Source organism: Sesamum indicum, linkage group LG12, assembly GCF_026168435.1.
Source record: "Sesamum indicum cultivar Baizhima isolate 11 linkage group LG12, ASM2616843v1, whole genome shotgun sequence".
Classification (NCBI taxonomy): Eukaryota; Viridiplantae; Streptophyta; class Magnoliopsida; order Lamiales; family Pedaliaceae; genus Sesamum; species Sesamum indicum.
In genome coordinates this window covers 18,619,358-18,639,368 of record NC_142668.1, presented here as the reverse complement: position 1 = coordinate 18,639,368, position 20,011 = coordinate 18,619,358, and the positions used below count along the sequence as shown (strand labels likewise).

Sequence of the window (20,011 nt, the reverse complement as noted above, 5' to 3'; positions counted from 1 at the left end):
GGATGGGAGATGTTTGCTGTCTTTGAATTCTGGGAACTTTGGTCCCTCAGTATTCGGGAGTCTCAGTTGGGGGATTATTGCCAAGTACCAACCCACAATTGGTAGTCCATTTAAAACCATCGTTTGCAGGAAACAACCAGATGACCATTTTACCTTATCAGTAGAATCGTAAAAAGATAAAACAAATTCTATACAAGAAATAAAAGTGTTCTGACGTACTTCGAAAAGACACTCGTGTAATATATATGCAGATAGAGAAGAGAGAACTTCAACAGTGGAGACGGTTTTAAGGAAAGGAATCCTTGAACAAAGTGGTTGTGACAACTGGGATTAACTCCTTAGCCGTCCATGTTACCCGGGAGAGTTTGTGAAGGCAACCAAGAACTTCCTCTTTCTCCAATCGAGACAGCCAAGAAAAATAATCTGTAAAATTGTGAAAATTTTGTTGTCAATTATAAATGTAGTCCCCAAGTAAGATCTGCTTTGTTTTGACAGTATTACCTGTACCCTTTCCAAGGTTATGTAAAGAAAACGAAGCTAGAATCTTTTCCTCAGCAGTGGTTTTATCCTTCAAGCATTCTATCAGCTGTGGCGCGAGGATTGAGCATGCTGCAGAATAAAGTTCTTTATCCCCAAGGGAATCGAGAGCACTGCTTATCCAACAAATAGTCACTAGGCTTGATCGTGCCAAACATGGAATGCTGTGTGCCATTGCGTTTGAAAGAGCAGAAATTAACCTCCTATTTCCGCTGGTGAGCAATGCAATCGCTGTTTTCCTCTGCCAAATCTCCATGGTTTTATCCTCTTCGTTCTACATGTTCAAAAAATAATACGAAAGGAGGAGGAAGATCTGATAAGCATGTCACAGCATTGAGGATTTGTAGTAATTTGGATTTTCAGTAAACTGAGGCATACCATGTGTGTGTATAAGGTATTTCCTGTGTTTTCATTGACTGCTGCTTTTCTCAATAGCCATGTCTCTACCTCTGCCTCTCCACTGTAAGAGAAGTGTCCTCCCAGAATTGAGAGAGCTCTCGCGGATTGCTCCTGAACCTTTTCATCAAACACCCAACAGTCTAGTGCTTTTACAATTGCATCTACTGCCTCCTCTCTGTATACACTGTGTTCAAGAGGATCCCCCTGCAGCATAACAGCAGTTGATAAGGATCTTTTTCTTCATGTATTTATGTTCCCTTATGAATCAAATAAATTATACATGAAGATAATAGCATACAGACCATGAGATCTAGCTGAAGCAATAAGACTGCAATGATGGGCCGTTGTTTAGGCCGTGCCCTTTGGAGGTTGAACAACAAAATGTGCATGGTGTTTAAGCAATCCCATCCCTTTATTAATCCAGTTAAAGATTCTATTCTCCCATTTCTCCTGTCGTTCCGAAAAGATTTGCAGAATGAAACACATAACACCACTCCAAAAACATAACACAAAGACTAACAATCGTAATTTTGAAAGGTACCAGCTAAGCCGTAGTAACTCTGTCAGTAGTGCTAGGGCATGAGAATTTGACTGCCTTTCCAGGACTAGCAGGGATACAACAGCCTCTTTCTTTAAGTTCTTCGCCAAGTAGTGGCGACAGCTTCCATCAGCTTGGATGCAATAATGAAGGAGAGAAGCAGCTCTGCTCTTCTCACCGCTATTCCCCTCACCCATCCTCCTCACCAACAAGCTTAATCCACCAACTGAAACGATCTGCCTTGCATTCTCTAAATTCTTGTCTTCGTCGAATCCCGTTAGAAGTTGGTCTAGGAAGTAATACGCTGCCTCATAAGGAATGCACCTCACAGAGAATAAACTCTGCAGTTGATCACCAAATTCCAACACTCTGAGGACTAGTGGAACCCACTCCAACGATATCATCTGTTTCGCCTTTGGTTTCACCAGGTAAAGTAGAGCTGCGGCTTTCAGGAATAGGTTACTACTTCTCAATAGTCTTATTGAAACATCAAGCTGGGGATCCGAGTTTAGTATGCATCTTTTATTCATCTCACTCTTAGTTGCGAGTTCTGCCAAAATGGATATTGCGAGCTCCAAAATCTCATCATCGTTGGACACATAGAGAACCTCCATGATCCCTCGTATTACTGAAACCTGTGACAGTGAGGTTTCAATTACCTTATCTCCATGAGAATTTAGCCAAGCTTCACTGACCGTCCGAATCGCAATTTCACAATCCCTCAGGCTTTCTGAGGAGCAAATGGTGGAAATGGCTCTGGTCGTGTCATTCAACGCAAAAACATGGATATTTGCATCATGCTTTACTGTCTCATTGTTAGACATATAGTTTCCCTGTACCAAGCACTTTGTTGATTCAGTCCGGCAAGCTAGAAACCGGAAATAATCCGACTTTTGACTGTCGGGCCATAAGTCTGCCTTCTCTATTCTACAACTTAGACTTGACGACCTCCGGTGAGCAACAGCTTTCTTCTGTCAAAATTGAAAAGGATAAAGTCAAGAATTATGCTTTCAACATCTTCCTGATAATTGAAGTATAATTATGCGATGATAACGTCGCTCACTTCCACATGACTGCAATGCTTTATATCTTCCTCTGCCCTACGCACTTTTTCTCCTACCTCTAAATCCCACACACTTTTGGAATCTTCATTTCCATTGTCCAGGTCCATTGACCGTCCCTTCACAATAGGGCCAAATACTGCTTGATACCTATTAACATGATTGGAGTTGAAAACACAAGAATTACATAGGCAAGAATTGCTATGCTATTTGCAACTAGATCTTACTCTTTTTTGCTCACGATGAAGAGAACAAAACATATAGACCGATGCAAACTTACAGTGATTTATTGCTCTTGGAGTGAAAAGAAGTAGAAGAGTCTGAAGACTTCCTTCTTGAACGTGCATAAGTTGGTTTCCAAGGCAAAGGCACTGATGGGGTAGGAGGGGCTTGCCCACCAAATTTTAGCCAGTCCTTGTAGTACAGAGCAAATTTTGATGTGCCAGTATCCATTTGGCTATTGTACTGCTCGTTCAAAGCTATAATCCTTTTGTCCTTGTCGGCATATCCCCAAGTTGCCAGAACATCGAGCTCTTTGTTGGCCCAAATCTTGAGATGAAGAAGATGAGGAAGAAAGAAATGCTCCCAAAGTTCAGGAAGCAAATGCGTTCGAGCAAGAAATGGGGACACGCTGAAAACTTGCAGGAGGTGCCTTGCTGCAATCTTATCGTTTTTGGCAATCTTGTATACGATTGATAAGTAAAGATGCGCACAAGCGGAGAGATATGAATCATTGATCAAACTCTTATTAGAATCCAAGGATGCTACAATGTTCAGTATCTTGATGGACTTTTGCAGTGACTCTAAGTCCATCTCTTCCTTTATGTCACGACTCTCAACCAACCTTTCAATGCTCTGAATGCCCATTTCCAAATGAGCGAAAATCTCGTTATCTGATTGCTTCTTCCTTCCCTCAAAGCAAGAACGGCACTTTTCTCTAATGACTTGGCGGAAATTCTCGTCACTCAAATATTGCCCAACATAGCCACTCAAGATAGAAATCATAGCTTTGACGGCAACACCATCAACGGCGGGTTCATCTCTTCTTGGAGTTCCCTGAGCCACTGACTTGGCATTCGATCTTTCAGAGCCAGAACCTACTCTTGTTGACGAAAAAACGGAAGAGCCCTTGAGGGAGAGGGCCTTTTCAGCCCTTTGACGCGAAGAATCAAAGCTTCTGCGATCATGGCAGACGTAAATGGGGAGTGCGATTGATGAATCTTCCCGACGGCTTCTGTCTTTGAACTTGACCTTTTTCTTGGGTTTTCGAGAATTTTGGCGCTCGAATCCTTCTTCAGACAGCAGTTTATGCAGGGATGCCATAGGAAATGGATATGGAGCAGAGGAGGAGTGAGTGTGTGGAGTTTCACTGACATTGTTTCGGAACCCAAAAAGGATAAGAAATAACGCAGCAAAAGACAAACTAGAAAGAGTTGCGAAAAAGGGTGGTGGATTTGATGAAACTTTAATTACTCACCAACCTCATTAAAATTCTTTTACTGCCACACGGAAATGCTTGCATGAGAAAATGAAATAAAGGTGACAAGGTGAAGGTTAAAAGAAGAAAGCGAAAGTGTGGAGGAGAGCATGTGCAGAGTGGGGAGTGATGGTGAAGTCTGGGGAGAGGAAGTGGTGGTCACAACTCACAACGCAAAAATGGAGAAGTTGGGTTGCCAGATTGTAGGCGCTGCTAGTGGAGAAGTTGGGTTGCCAGATTGAGGTTTGTCGTGAACCTCTCTCTCTCTCTCTGTACAGTCATGTGATCTGCTGAAGCTGGGGGGGGAGGGGGGGGGGACCGACCCCAGACTAGACTTGACTTATTCATCTACCACTCACTCAGCATTCAAGCTTCCCTCTTTCCAAGGTAAAATTATGTGCAAAACTCAAAAATCAATTGAAATTGTATTGAGTTTGGAGTGTTAAATTAGTAAATTCCTTGGTCATCATTTCATTTGTGGATTTGATAGAAAGAAGGAAGAAATGACAAAGAAAGGAGGCGTGGAGGTGATGTTTGCCTTTTCTTTTCATCATTCCTTTAGTTCTCCACTCATATTCCCGTTTCCAATTTTGTGTTCACAACTGCTGTAGTTGTGGGGTTGATAATACACATTTTTTTTATTTTTTATTTTGTGTTTTGGAGATGGAGAGAAAAATAAAGATAAATAAGTAGGTTATAGATACAAGTAAATTTTTTGCTTTGAATTTAAAGATAATTAAAAATATTTTAAAATAAGTGATGTAGGTTGATGTTGGGATTTGAAATACAAAAATCAATATTCATTGTCAAATTATATCTCTTTTATATATATAGATATTATATGTTTAATATTGCTTTTTTTGGAGACAAAAATTATTGTTTACTGTCAAATTATACTTTTTTTATATTATAATTGGGTGAATAGCAATTTACCCTTGTGATATTGAAAAAGAACACATTATACCCCTAAAAAAAATATAGCAATTTACCTCCTTACACAGGAAAGTAAATTGCTTCATTTTAAAAATTATAGAGGGATAAATTATTGAAGTTTAAAAAACAAAGGAAGGTAAATCGCTATTTATTTTTTCATAAGAAAATAATTTGCTCATATGCGTTATCACAAGGGTTGTTTGTATTTTTTTCATATTATATAATTATATATATAAGTATGTATATGTATATATTATGTATAGAAAATTTAAAAACAAATACAAATAAGATGTAAAAAATAGTGGATAAATATTAAACATGTTTTGTGTAATGTCGGAAATTGTCGAAAAATGAAAGTAAAAAATTATGTCATTTTTGATATTTCTTTTTGTTGCAATGACGTAAGAACAGTGAAATAAGGATGATGGCATGGAGAACGTGAGCAGAAGCCGACATATAAAGCGTGGCGTCATAGATAACGTCACAGCAACGACTTCATCTGCTAACGAACACGTTTACACGTAACACTAACACCTACACCTACACCCCCTCACTTCCTAAACCTACCCCACCCACAACTCACACAATAACCGGCTCCGAATTTCAAACTCCAACCGGGTCGGGCCCTGAAACTGGTCACAATTTTGACCTCATTTCTTTTGTAGTAACAACTCATTCAATACAAACTACACCAAATAATAATGCAATACCTTTATATTAATCAATTACATATATCTAATTATAACTCAAATTTCATCATTTTTGGTAACGTCATGTTTCAACTTTGATTGTGTTTTTATTTGTACTAAATTAAATTTTAATTAATGCAATTCCAAAAGAATATTGTTGTATAATATTAATGAAAATTAAAAAATAAATGCACTGAAATTTTGAAAACATTTTGGAGCAGATGAAATCATAGTCGCAGTCATCATTTTTTGAATTTTAAATTCAAATTGTATTGACACTAAAGACGCATACAACCCTAAACCTTAATCTCCACGCACCCTCACCCTCACGGGATCCGACTCCGGACTTGAGAGTTGAATTGAATTGGTCTATTCTAAACCCGGAACGGAATTCCAACGCCCTTCAAACATATTCCTAAGAAAAGAATAGTCGCGAGACGAGACGATAGTAAATTACAAGTTTCTTTCTGATCGTTAAATTAAAAGTTGTGTGGTCTGCTTTCTTGCTTTCTTTGATTCCCAAACCCAAACTTCATACAGCCCCGTGGGACCAGATTAAAAACTGTATGTTTTTCTTGAATTCTAAGCTTCTTTTCTTCTGTCTGTGTGGCTTCTGTTCTCGGATCTAGTTCAATGCTTGTTTTTCTTGATTTGTAATTGCAAATTTTCCATGGATCAAGTTACCAGTTCAATTTGGTAATATTTGCTGCTTTTTGATGTAGGTGTGGGTTCTTGGGAACTCACTGATTTTTGCTGTATTTCGCTGGATACGGTTCTTCCCCTTTGGCGTTTCAGTTTCTTGTTCAGATGGGTGGACGGTGCTGATTATTTGTGTTTCTGTACCTTTGCTGAAAGCTTTAGAGCTTGGTGTTCAAATGGTGTTGTTTGTGTTGATGTGATTCTCTGAGTTTGTTGGATAGAAGCACTTAATATAATTCCCGGCACTCAGAACTTTGGCTGTGGCGTTGCTCCGTCTGCATGATGGAAATATGCTAATATCTGGTATAGCTTGATTACCCCGGGACTTTTGCTTCATCGAAGCTTGAAAAGAATTCAGTGATGTATTCAATCCCTGTTGGGCATGGAATCAGGATGAGAGATATTTAGAACTGGTTTATTTTGGGTTGAAGTGATATAGACAGATGAAGATTAGACCTTGGCGGTAAGAATCTGGTATCGTATTTTGTGATGGAAAATTCTGCTGAACCGTCATCATCCATCAGTTTCACCTCATCTTCTCATTTATCCAATGGATCAATGAGTGATAAGGCATACGCTTCTGGTGGACCTGAGGCAGGGTTAAACCTTGAAATCATCAGTTTAAGTAAGCTGAGTTGTAATTTGGGGCAACTGTTGTGTGAATCAGGTGCGGATTTCAGTGATGCTGATATTGTGGTGGAAGACAATAGTGTCGGCATACACCGATGCATTTTAGCAGCTAGGAGTAAGTTCTTTTTTGATCTTTTCAGAAAAGATAAGGGTTGTGTTGGAAAGGAAGGAAAGCCAAAGTATTGGATGACAAATATCTTACCTTATGGCAGGATCGGATATGAGGCTTTCCTTACCTTCTTGAGCTACTTGTACACGGGAAAGCTTAGGCCATCTCCAGTAGAGGTGTCCACATGTGTCGATAACATATGTGCCCATGACGTTTGCAGGCCCGCTATTGACTTTGCTGTAGAATTGATGTATGCATCGGCAATTTTTCAGGTCTCAGAACTTGTCTCACTGTTTCAGGTAACCATTGGGTACTAACTGATGGCAGCTTTCAAATCTTCTTGCATTGAATTTGCTCAACTCCACTGCCCAATTCTTTTATTTCTGTAAGTATGACGCATACAGCATATGATATATAGTTCCTTCCAAATGCACAGATCCAGTTTGTGTTTTATTCAGCAATTTCGGAATCATTCAGTGATTGTAAGAACACTTTTACTTGTATTTCTGGAGTAGTCTACCAGGTAATAGAACTGGAAATTACTATGAATCCTTGGCATGGAGGGATAAAGTTCAAATAAACTAATGCATATTTATTGTTAAAAGGGGTTTCCGTTTTGTACAATTTTCCTTTGAAGTCTGGTATTCATTATTCAATCTCAAATTGCAGCGCCGACTTCTTAATTTGGTTGGCAAGGCTGTTGTAGAAGATGTTATCCCCATTGTTGTGGTTGCCTTCCATTGTCAATTAAGTCAACTTCTCACCCAGTGTATCCATCGAGTAGCCAGATCGGACCTTGAGGCGATCTCTATTGAGAAAGAACTCCCATCTAAAGTTGCAGAGGAAATCAGATTGCTCCGCCTTAATTCTCAGGTAGAGCAAGAAAATAAAGTGGCGACGGTCGATCCTTTGCATGAGAAACGAGTTAAGAGAATACATAAGGCATTGGACTCGGATGATGTTGAACTCGTCAGACTTCTCCTGACTGAGTCTGATATAACTTTAGATGAGGCATATGCTCTCCACTATGCTATTGCATATTGTGATCCCAAGATAGTGACAGAGGTGCTTAGTCTAGGTCTTTCTGATGTCAACTTGAGGAATACGCGGGGTAATACGGTTCTTCATATTGCTGCTAGGCGCAAGGAACCATCAATTATAGTGTCACTTCTGACCAAGGGAGCATCTGCATCAGAACCAACATTTGAAGGACAAAGTGCTCTTAGCATTTGTAAGAGATCGACAAGGCCAAAGGAATATCAGATGAAAAGAGAGAAAGGGCAGGAAGCAAACAAAGATCGTATGTGCATTGATATCCTGGAGAGAGAAATGCGTAGAAATCCAATTGCAGGGGATGCATCTATCTCATCCCTTGCAATGGCTGATGATCTGCATATGAAATTTCTCTACCTAGAAGACAGAGGTAACTTATTATCTGTTTCTATCTGGTAGCATCTCATCTCTTTTCCATTCAAAACCATTCCATACCTTTCCATGCAGTATAACAGCTGCAATTCTGCTGCTCAAAAAGAAGAAAGGGATATGGTAATACTTTGTAACTATAAAGAGTTCTATATTGTATTCATGTACTAAACTGGAGTACTCACGAAGTTTGTGTCCGGTACCCCATGTCCCAGAAACTTTCTGCTGTGGAACATGTGCATTGGTTATCATCTCATCAGTTGATTTTACTGCTTGAGAATAGGAGAAAATGTGTGCATAATCATCATAGTTTTTTCTTTTTGCCCTAGATTGGACGTAATTTTGATCCTAACAAAGAGGATCACTTGGAAATTGCATTTCTTTGTCATCCTCGAAAATACAATGATGCATACATGGTAACCAGTGCCCACTCAATATCCCATGACAAACTTGGAAAATTGTCGAGGATCACTTGGAAATTGCCTTAATTTCGAATTTCATTTAAGCAGCCTAACCCGCTTTGCAGTTTGCTGACATCCCCTTTCTCAATTTGTGGTCTCACCACCATTTACAGATGAAAATGTCAAAAGTCCAAACGATACGTTATAACCAGATTTATACTTCATGTCTTACAGTGGCATTTGCACGGATGTTTTTTCCTACTGAAGCCAAACTAGCTATGGAAATTGCACATGCTGAAACCACATCCGAGCTTGCTGGTCTTTTGTCATCAAGAGGTTCAAGTGGGAACTTGATGGAGGTAGATTTGAATGAAACACCCATTACTCAGAACAAAAGGCTTCTTTCAAGAATAGAAACTCTTACCAGAACAGGTATACTATGCCTTGAGCTTTTTCACCTTCACAAATTGCTCAAATTCTTTCGCACTTGCTAAAGATTTACTTTTACCTTCCACAAAAAGTAGTTTATTTAGTTGTATTAAAACCTTGACTTCCAATGGTAAGCAAGTAAAGAGTTTCAGCGATATTGAAGATATAATTTTGAATCTAATTGTTTGTTTCGATTTGATGAAATTGGTGCTAGTTGAGTTGGGAAGGCGCTATTTCCCCCATTGCTCCCAGGTGCTTGATAAGTTTATGGAGGATGATTTACCCGACGCGTTCTACCTTGAGAAGGGCACGCCAGAAGAGCAGAGAATGAAGCGGATGCGCTACATGGAACTCAAAGATGAAGTTAACAGAGCATTCAACAAGGACAAAGCCGAGCTTCACCGTTCTGGTTTTTCTTCTTCATATTCGGCTTCCTTCAAAGAGCGGACGAGTTACAAAGTTCAAAAACTCTGAGAAGTGGATGTTTTTCTTTCAGTTATCCTCCCAGGATTACTTGAAATTATGATAGTCTTGTGGAGCTGTGTATCATGAAACCTTGGATAGAACCTTTTTGAATGCAAGTGCTTATGCTTCAGGAGTAACTTCTCTTCATTACATGTGAAGATTGAGTGTAGAAAGCTGTAATTCCTAAGATATCAGTATTAACAAGCGCAAATTAGTTAAATTTTCAGAATCCATTGGGAAATTTGCATCTTCTTTTTGGAATTTTAGGTATAGATAGGAAAAAGAATGTGACAGCAGGATTCATACGGATGCTTCTTGTGAGAGGGATTCTTGTGGATTCTCCAAAGCCCCAAAACCAAATACACTGTAGCTACCCAACTCCATTACCCTTTGCTGCGGGGGACCAGATAAATTAGCTGCCCAACACCTAGACTTTCAACAAGCGTGCAGATAAATAGCACCAATCATCTTCCAAAAAATTGAAGGAAAAAGACCTCTAACCAACAAAGACTCAGATCCCCTTTTTGCATGAAAGGATGTTTCACGTGATGAAGCAATATTGCAGTCTGCGGGGTGTTTATATTTATGACGACTAACTCCAAAAGGACATGTATAGTGATAGCAACCGATCTTTCAGGTGATCAACGTTGAAGCAATATAGAACGTTTGAAAGTTTTTATTCAAATTAGGTCTCATCAAATTATGAAAATTCTTATTCAAATTAGATTTGGTCAAATCAATTTTATTATAATGTACATCAATGTCATGAAATTAGTTCAGGTTTGGTCACACCCAGTTAAAGTAAGAGTAAATTTTCAAAATCTAAATTCTATTGCATCTTCTATTCAACTTAATATATGTAGGTTAAATAATTTTTTGTAGACGTAGCGTGTATACGTTAAATGGAATAGAAATACAACAAGATATGCAATTGGTAATTCTTGAAAGGACATGTATATCACTAGCAAGGTTGATGATATCTTTTGAGTAAATAGAGAAAGTGATATGATGGAATTGAGAGCATGGGTTTGTTTTGAGTAGGAATTACCTGGAATCATAATCCACTTGCCCAACAAGTTCAACCGCAAGAGTCGAAGCCATCTAGGAGCAGTAGAGTTGTCGTCATAAAGGCTTACCCAAGGAAGATTTTAACCTGAGTTGAGGCCTTAGCATCCCTTATACATGATGATACTTTTCAACAACGAGTACTCATTTATTTCCATGCAACTGGTGGGAGTGGGATTAAGTGTTGATGACTGGATTAGTAAGTGCTGTATTCTCAGTTTCTTACCTCCTTGTAATATTAATACAGTTGTTGCTTGAAACACAAGGGATTCTACAAGGAAAGTCTCTACCAATTCTATTTTTTTTTTCATTTGTATTCTTTTCAAAATTAAAAATAAAAGGTCAAAGATGATTTTTGAAAGTTTTAATACTTTAAAGGGTACTATATTTAATTATTTTTATAATATTAATAAAAAATTAAATTATTATTATAATAAAAAGAAAATGCGTAGCAGACCCATATTGATGGCACATGAAAATATAATACAACCAAATTGGGGGGGACCGGCGTTGGTGTGATGCGCCCCCCGCCCCCGACCCCGACCTATAAAATTAGAAAAACAAAAAGAAAAAGCGTTTATCAGGGGAAAGGATAGAGTACATACCATCCACACACACACGCTGAAAACCCTGACCAACAGTTCTCCAACACGTTACCATATATGTATACAGCTGTATATGTACATAATGCCCCTCAAATCAAGCACCTCTCCTCTCCAGTAGTATTTAGTATTTTTAATGCAATTCCCATTCCTCAATCCTCTCATAAATTTAACTATTTATTACTATTCGTATTTCTCTCTCTCTCTCATTCATTGCTGCGGTTGGAGATTCGAAACATAGCACCCACCGCCAGAACCATAAAGCAAACTTGCTTACCACAACATTTTCTTGGTTTTCTTGATTTCGCCCATTGATTCACCTTTTTTTCATTTCTACTTGTTACTTCCACGGCTCTTCAAACTTCTCTTTGCCGTTATTTATTCGTGCTTTCCATTAATATCCCAACTCCACCAAGAAACAGAAATCAGAGTCCCATCTTTCTTGTTCTCTCCAAGAATGTGATTCAGTGTCCTGGAGGGGTTTCTGATTTCTCAACTGTTAGGTACGGCGAACTTTTTTGTTTCTGCGTGTTTCGGGATATTACTACATGATCTTGTGTATTCTTTGCGTGTTTTGTGATGCTGTTTTCAAGTTAATGGCTGCCGAGTTGATTATTGCTATGATCTCTAGGTGCATTTGCCAAGATTTGTATATTTTCTTGATTTGGCGGCAATGTACGTGCTCACCATGATGTAAGTGTGTGGTTCATCGCGCTGTTAGTTGTGTACTTTTCTGTTGCAATCTTGGAACTAGTCAGAGATCAGATGTTCTCCATTAAATAGCCCTGTGTTAATAGGAATTTGAAGTGGCGTTGGGGTTTCTTCTGATCATGATTATGGGATTTTTGGTTGCCCAAGTGAACAAAGCATACATATACGCCATCTCTCCAATCTTAGTGGATTCCCTCTTGAATGTGAACTGCGAATGCTCTGTAATGACTATGCTCAGAGTGGCATCTATAAATAATCTTAAGTTAACATGAGTCTTATTTATTTGCATTCTTGATAATATTAGCAAGATCTCCATTATTAGGATATTCATTGACTTAAATGGACTTAAATATAATCTTCCTTTTCAAGATCATGGTTTTACAACATTTTGAGCAGACTTCTTTACTGTTACGCCCCTGATTATTTTTATCACAACATATTATCCTATTAAAAATGCTACTTGAATTTATAAACTTTCTCCATATGCCAGTCATTTACTTTAGGATTATTCTGTAATCTGAAGGAGATATACTTGTGATGCAATATCCTCGTCTTTTTATGATTACACTCTCCGAACGCAAATGTGAAAGCATCAACATAAGTTGGCCTGCTGATAAATTCTTGTAAATAGTTCTCTAGGTTTTCTCCATACTGCTACTTTAATGTTTTCTTTGGCATACTGCTTATTCATGTATATTAATCATGTTTTTACCCTGAGCATGTGTTCGCTAAGAGTTTTCTCGACTGTGTTTCCAGGAAGCCAGAGAATTATCATGTTCTAGAAGAGAACTGAATACATGGTCTGGTAACTCAGAATAATGACGCGATCTCTAAGAACAGTTTTGGCATTTCAATCTTATCAAAACCAGGCTAAGGTGCTGGTCAGAAACTATGTACTAGCAGATCCTTTTATCCCGTATGCTTCTGTTCTTTGTGGCATTTTGACGTGCAAATTGGTATGTTCCTTTCTAGTTCGTTGTCATCCTTGGTTTTGAATGATCAGAACAATTACTCTGATAAACATGAGCTGTAACAACGAAGATTTAAGACATTGCCATTATTCTGTTTTATTTGATAAAGAGGAACACGCTGTTCTTGTTCATTCTGGGACTACATGTAGCAAATATAATCCTTTATGCAGCAATGAGAAAGTAGCAACATTCTATACTGATGAATTAGCATGTTTAATGCACTCATATATTTCTTCCAGCTTTGTGTTTTGTTGAGACATGCTGAATCGAGTCACTCTTTTGCTCTTCCACAGGTATATGATTTGACTCAGCTGATCAGCACGTTTTATTTCAGGAGTTATAATGCCCTCACAAAGATTCAAAGAACCGAGTGGAACAATCGGTGAAGCATTCTCCTAATTTCTTTTCCCGTTTAATTTTAATTTTTGATACTCTGCTGACTTCTTTTTACAAACTTTCCTGCAGTGGCATTTCCACTCTGCATGCTGTTTTTATTTCAATTATGTCCATGTACTTCGTGTTCTGTTCTGAACTTTTTGCTGATCACAATTCTGCTGGGCTAATTACACTCAGAACTTCACCCCTCTCAACATTTGTGCTAGGGGTAAGCATCTATTATCTATACTATATATTATTGGAGAGGGCCCTCTTGTTGTCCAAAAGAAGTTTAGTCTGCCATTGTTTTAATTTCTTTTAAAATTAATTAATTGTTTTTAATTCCCCATGTTCTTTCATAACTAAGTTTTGATATTTTGTTTTCTCATGCATTTTTATCTTATATATATATATATATATATATATTATATCTTAGGTCATTTAACTCTACAAAATGTAAATAATATAATTTACAAAAATATTTTATCGTAAAAAATTATTAAAAATTTATGCACATACGTAGAATGTGCCACACTTAGCAGTATCTATATTAAGTTGCAATGGAGCTTTTGCATTTTTATTTCTAATAAGATAACTTTGGTGCTTTTGAGCATATTACTTTGTAAGGGTAAATTACAATGGGCTCCTCTGAGGTGTACCGTAATAAAAATATCTTTTGTTATTTTAAAAATTACAAATACCCCTCTGAAAGTAATGACCGTCTGACAAATACCCCCTCGCGTCAGTCCATTGTAGGAGTATTTGTTAGACAGACATTAGTTTCAGAGGGTATTTGTAATTATGCAAATTTTAGGGGAAACGGTTGTAATTTACTCCTTGTAAAGAGCTTTTTTGAATTTGATACTTTCTAAAACGTGGCGGCCTCTGTTATGTCCTTACTTTGAGAACATACTTCAACAGTGCAATGAAGTACTACTTCCTGAACCCATTGAATAAAAACTTATTTATGTACCTGCACCACAACCTCTAGCATCATATATTTTTTCAGATACTCTTTGCAATGGGAAGCTACCAATTGAGTCATCTGCCTTTTGATCAGGGATCAGTTCTTGGTTTTGAGATATAGTTCTTTGTGGAAGAGATCTGGCAACTGATCATCAGGATTTTTGCTTTATCAGTATGATGTTTAGAAAGTAGCCAAGAAATCAGCCATGTCTGAAACTGGCATCATTCGATTAGTCTCTTCCCACTCTTTCATTCTGTGTCGTCATCTAGTTTGTTGTACTGAGATCTGTATGCCTTATCGTAAGCAATTAGATGAGGATATGATAGCCTTTATAATTTTAGATTTTATATATCTAACATGGATTAGTTAAAATACCCACCCACCCGCACACACAAGATTGGAACTGTAAAATATACCACGTTATTCATTTTTCTGTTTGGTTTTCTGACTTTTTGCAGATGTCTGTTGGTTACTTCGTATCTGACCTTGGAATGATTTGTTGGCTCTATCCTTCTTTGGGTGGAGCAGAGTACGTAAGTAAACCGTATTGCATTTAGCATGTTTGACTTTATGTTGGTCCATATATAATGTTGTAGGTCCTATGTTGCTCCTGACTTTCATTGAATTGCAGAATATGCTAGAGCTTGTTGATTGAATTCTACTGATTCAAGTGTATATTACGATGTTGTGGATTTGATGTTTGGATGACTTCCTTATCTGGTGTGGTTCTTTTAAGGTGGACTGGAGTGAGGATAATAGATAGTATCACATGTTCGTTTCCATGGTCCTATTTTTCGTACATTTGCCAGTTCCCTTCCCTTCTCGACTAAACGCAGCAATTATGAGATGCCATTATCTGGAATGCATAGTGTAGAATGTAACAGTGATGTTGTTTTTCAATTTCAGATTGTCCATCACTCTCTTTCAGGAATTGCAGTAGCATATTCCATGTTCACTGGGGAGGGGCAGCTTTACACATTCATGGTACTGATATCTGAGGTGACCACCCCACAGATCAACATGAGATGGTAAGTTTTCAGAATGTGGACTGGAGAAGATAGGGAATCTAATAAAAAATGCATTTCATATCTGAGAACTCTGTTGATGAATCTATCTGCAATTTGTACAGGTATCTTGATATGGCTGGACTGAAGAAATCCAGTGCATATCTGATCAATGGTGTTATGATATTTTTTGGTTGGTTGGTTAGTATTTCTTCTTTACCTTGTCCCTCTATTAAGGTGCTTTAATGAGTTTATATGAATATTTACAATAAAGTGAGATCTGGCTGATACAGAACACCAAGTGAACAATGATCGTGATACATTGGTGTATAAAATCAGTAGCATATGATGCTACAACTCCTACTAGAAGCTCCTTTCATATTTTGATTTCATAGTAACACCTTGGTGATGGGACCTTATCTGATCTGGCAGCTATCTGTCCTCACTAATGCTTATTGAAGTTAATATTGTGAAATGCAGGTGGCGAGAATTCTTTTGTTTGTTTACATGTTTTACCATGTCTACCTCCACTATACACAGGTATCATAGCAACATGGCCTAATTGTATATCTCCTCTCATTGTTGAAAACAAGATCAGTCTCCTGAATGTTGGATTTTATGCAGAGTTTTCTGTTTATTTTGTTTGATTGACATCTATATTAGGGCCACTCTACTTAATTTCAAATTTTTAGGTATGCATTTTGCACCTGATAAATTTTCTGGTTGATTTTGGGATTCAACATCAGTTCTTTCCTCTCATCCACCAATTCTTTTTTTAACTTCTCATGTATCTTCAAAACTATTACTCTGCCATGCTATCAAAGGCTCTGAGAATCCCCTCTACAAATACCAGTCTTGAATCTTTTATCTAAACACGTGTTAGCAATTTGATAGAAGTTGTTGGGTTTCTTGCAGGTCATGCAGATGCACACTGTTGGGTTTCTTTTGGTGTTTTCTGTACCATTGGCACTTGCTGTCATGAACTTACTGTGGTTTGGGAAGATTCTCAAGGGATTGAAGAAGACTTTAGCAAAAAGGAAATGAGTAGTGTTGTAGACTGCTTAGCTTAACCAGGACTTGAGATGCTGTAGATTTCCCTGGCTGATGTCAAATCAATTTTTTGATTGTGGGCTTCATCATGTGCGGAGATTCAGAGTCCAGGAAAAGAGACAAGGGATCAATAATCAAAAGGACACATGAAAGCACATGGATTTCATCGTTTTCTGGAAATCAACATGCACTTTTATTGCTAAACATAATGCAATTCTGTATTTTAATCACATCTTTGTTTGTCAACCACATGAAAAGGGGCTGTTTGAAACGGGAAAAGGAAACATGGACTGAGAGGGAATCAGACCTCATCTCTTGTAATATATTCTTGTCTATATTAGAGTTCATGATTGATAAGTTGTCTCAAAATTTTCTCTTTTGGTATATCAGAGTTGTACGAATCATCCTTTTCTTCGATTCCACAAGCCTTCTCACTTGGCGGCAGCAGTAATGAGGCTGAAGGGGACAAGTGAATGCAAATGCCTCCACTGCACAAAATATACGTCCTAACTGTATGAAAAGAGGTTTCTTATTTCTTTAATAAAACATCAGTTCTTAGTCCACGGCAGCAATTCAAAGAATGCAGCTCAAGCCCTTGCGAGTTATGAGCAAGCTCATGCATACAACTGCCCTGAAATCTAAATCTATTAAGCGAAGTACAAGCATCACTTCATTTAAAGTCATCAAGAATACAGGAAAGAAAGAAAAAAATTCAGGACTGAAGTTCCCTGAACCGAGAGTCTCCACATTTCATTGTTTCAGAAAGCATCCATGTATCCGTTTCTGGATGAGAGAAAAAAAACACAAGTAACTGATGGAGAAGTTGATCTTATGTCTTTTGGAGTCCTTGAGAAATTGCAAACGAGGCACAATCCGCAACCTTAAATCCAATTCTCTCCTTCTCCAAGTCATAGACAACTTCCACATTCTGCTGTTGAAAACTCCCAAAAATCCCAGCCGGTCCATAGTCCCTATCATCCATGCTCTGGAAGAGCAAACACTTTGTGACAGTAGAATTATTGGGTGCACTCATGGCATAAAACGAGTTCCCTTGGGGCAGTGTGAGACTCACATTGTTCAAGAAATGGAAGGTGATCGCTGGAAGATCATCAGCTAGGCTGATATTGTTGTTTGGGCATGGAATTCTGTAACAAAGATCAAACCCTGATCTCTCCTCCACTTCTGTAGCTCGAGCGTATGTTACTGCTGACTGGAGTACCGACAGAAGTTGTGAATAGAATGGCTCCGGTAAGTGAGTGTAAGTGGTTCCTGAGTCAATGATCATGCCACCATTGCCTGATGAATCAAACTCTCTGAAGTTTAAGGGCACTTGTGTTGCGTTGGTATTGCCCACAGTTACAGCCTCTAGATCAATGTAGTAGAAGTTTGGATACATGGGGCTTTTCAAGATGGGGGTAAACTGCAAAGACTCTTTGGAGGATATTGCCAGGTCTCCTAAAACTAGAGGGCTGGAGATATTAGGGTTGTTTGCATATTTGAAAGGCAAAAAGCAATGGGAGAAACCCTTCTGCAAAAACCCTAGCTGTGAAGGTAGCGAGAGCGGCCCTTTTCCAAACCCTGCAATCCCTATAGGCTCTCTATATGTCGAACCAACACAACCAAAGCAGAATTTGGGAATCTCCCTTGTGGAATTAGGGCTACTTGCATGAACTCTAAGAATATCCCTACTAAGAATTCCAGCCACAACACCATCACCATAGGTGTAAGCAAATGAAGGACACGGCCTAGAACATGTGGACCGGACTAGGGTACTCAATGAGCACCCGGCCGCGGTGCAAGGATCAAACGAGTTATCAGAGCTATGAATGTTGATGCAGAAAGGACTTGAACAAGAATCTCTCGAGGATGAGGAGGAAAAGGAAGGAGAGAAACTAGCTGTTAACTTCTTGTTTCCATACTCATCACAATCTATGCATTCGAAAGATAGATTCCCACAAGGCACCCAAGTGAGGTCACTTCCAGTGTCCAAAAACACTTGTATGACTTGAGGGGGTGTCCCTAAGTTGAGGGATATAATGTATCCATCTCTTATTTCTTTGAGGGGCTCTGTCATATCCAGCATTTCTGCTGGTTTCTTTGCGGAGTTTGAAGCAGCTTTTGGAGTGGGAATAGTTGCCCTGGAATGAGTTAAGCCCAAGACTAATGGCGACTGATCGCGGTTTCTAATTTCTCTTGCATGGGACGACTTATCAAAGATTAAGGTGAGTACAAGCACAAGAAGAAAGAGGTGAAAGGTTGTCATGCTCATGAAGGATGAGATGATCAAATGCTAATGTGGAGCTGATGAACTCCAATTCATCAATGGCAGTATTTATAGACCTAAAGAACTAATAGGGCGGCTTGAAACAATGGAGTAACAGATGTTGCATGGAGAGTACGTTAGAAGTGGGAAGTACTTTGAAAAAGTATATATATATATATATATATATATATATATATATATATATATTGTTTGTGACAGGGAGAGCAGAAACCAGCTGATTGTCTGCTTGGACTTATACTTAATGTAGAAATTAAGAAAGGTAGTGGGGTTCCCTGAATGGATATTAAGATGCATAAGCTTCCATTAACATGAAAATCTGATGCGGCGCATGCTTTATTTTAAAGTTTATGATGAGGTAATCCAAGAATTTAAAACAAATAATTAACATTATAAGAGATTAATATATAAATTAGAGCATCCCATGATGATGTTGATAAAGACATCCTTTGTGGAAAACAATGCTGACGACTAAGGAGGAAGTGGCTGCCACTATTCTAATACCACCTCAGAAACTCCAAATTAGCAATTCATTCAACCCTTTTTTACGGGTAAATTAAAATGAGGTATTCATCTGTTTAACGGTTGATTGATCTTACAACAAGTACATAAATATGTGATAATAGAAGATCATGAGACAACCTCACATGGGACTGGGAGTGTAACTTAGATACTAAAATGGGCAAATTAATAATTAATTTCTAATTCAATTTGCCATCTGTAGCCAGGTAGAAACTTGATCATATCTAATAGGATTGGTTTTAAACTAACATTAATCTAAAAAAAATTTAATGTTAGGAGAGATTTTTCTATTGAAAATGGTTGGGCTGCAGTGGTTAATGAGTGTTTTGGGGGATAAAATTTAGTTAGTTGATTGGTGTGTTTGATGCTTAAATGCTCTGATTCTGACCCATACTGCATATGCTCTGCAATTGCTTCTTCCTATTCCTAGTTCTCCTGTCCATCCTGTCTTGTCCAATGTTTATTTCTTCTTCTTCTTATCCTGTATATACCGTTACCAGACCAGTTATGAGGTTGCTTCTGTAATTATTCTTTATATGTAGGTATCAGCTAATTTTATAGGAGTAGCAGTCTGATGAAGACGCTATAAGTTGCTGATGTGGAGTTGACTCATTCCCCTCAGCTTCTCTGTCTGTTATTCATTCTCTAATAATTTAATTTATTAATGCGCTGTT

General features: G+C 38.2%; 4 protein-coding genes across 9 annotated transcripts; 2 read left to right on the top strand and 2 right to left on the bottom strand.

Annotated features, from left to right (window-relative positions):
• Positions 1 to 122: 122 nt before the first annotated feature.
• LOC105175852 (putative E3 ubiquitin-protein ligase LIN) lies at positions 123 to 4,268 on the bottom strand. 2 transcript variants are annotated; one of them, XM_020698490.2, is made up of 7 exons: positions 2,816 to 4,268; positions 2,538 to 2,685; positions 1,478 to 2,442; positions 1,239 to 1,386; positions 916 to 1,140; positions 502 to 811; positions 123 to 423 (listed from the first exon to the last, which is right to left on the bottom strand). In XM_020698490.2, the coding sequence occupies exons 1-7, from the start codon at positions 3,856 to 3,858 to the stop codon at positions 287 to 289; spliced, it is 2,976 nt and encodes a 991-aa protein (XP_020554149.1). In that variant the 5' UTR covers positions 3,859 to 4,268; the 3' UTR covers positions 123 to 286. The 2 variants fall into 2 exon arrangements, with proteins under 2 accessions (XP_020554149.1, XP_011096774.1); XM_011098472.3 differs by having other exon boundaries at positions 1,478 to 2,445; positions 2,816 to 4,265.
• Positions 4,269 to 5,925: 1,657 nt separating this feature from the next.
• On the top strand, positions 5,926 to 9,926 carry NPR3 (NPR1-like protein 3). Of its 2 annotated transcripts, XM_020698328.2 has the most exons (6): positions 5,929 to 6,198; positions 6,357 to 6,796; positions 7,001 to 7,371; positions 7,742 to 8,495; positions 9,130 to 9,327; positions 9,539 to 9,926. In XM_020698328.2, exons 3-6 carry the CDS (start codon positions 7,150 to 7,152, stop codon positions 9,796 to 9,798), a joined length of 1,434 nt encoding a protein of 477 aa, XP_020553987.1. In that variant the 5' UTR covers positions 5,929 to 6,198; positions 6,357 to 6,796; positions 7,001 to 7,149; the 3' UTR covers positions 9,799 to 9,926. The 2 variants fall into 2 exon arrangements, with proteins under 2 accessions (XP_088732675.1, XP_020553987.1); XM_088876549.1 differs by having other exon boundaries at positions 5,926 to 6,198; positions 6,357 to 7,371.
• Positions 9,927 to 11,560: 1,634 nt separating this feature from the next.
• On the top strand, positions 11,561 to 16,891 carry LOC105175850 (TRAM, LAG1 and CLN8 (TLC) lipid-sensing domain containing protein). Of its 4 annotated transcripts, none has more exons than XM_011098468.3 (10): positions 11,561 to 11,959; positions 12,088 to 12,149; positions 12,924 to 13,042; positions 13,432 to 13,520; positions 13,604 to 13,742; positions 14,939 to 15,013; positions 15,387 to 15,508; positions 15,610 to 15,685; positions 15,965 to 16,024; positions 16,400 to 16,891. In XM_011098468.3, exons 3-10 carry the CDS (start codon positions 12,986 to 12,988, stop codon positions 16,526 to 16,528), a joined length of 747 nt encoding a protein of 248 aa, XP_011096770.1. In that variant the 5' UTR covers positions 11,561 to 11,959; positions 12,088 to 12,149; positions 12,924 to 12,985; the 3' UTR covers positions 16,529 to 16,891. The 4 variants fall into 4 exon arrangements, with proteins under 4 accessions (XP_011096770.1, XP_020554145.1, XP_011096768.1 ...); XM_011098466.3 differs by having other exon boundaries at positions 11,563 to 11,959; positions 12,924 to 13,123; XM_020698486.2 differs by lacking the exon at positions 12,088 to 12,149.
• A 146-nt stretch (positions 16,892 to 17,037) lies between these two features.
• On the bottom strand, positions 17,038 to 18,952 carry LOC105175949 (Eukaryotic aspartyl protease family protein). The gene has a single exon (XM_011098593.3). It carries the CDS (start codon positions 18,801 to 18,803, stop codon positions 17,364 to 17,366), a length of 1,440 nt encoding a protein of 479 aa, XP_011096895.2. The 5' UTR covers positions 18,804 to 18,952; the 3' UTR covers positions 17,038 to 17,363.
• Between the last annotated feature and the right edge of the window lie 1,059 nt (positions 18,953 to 20,011).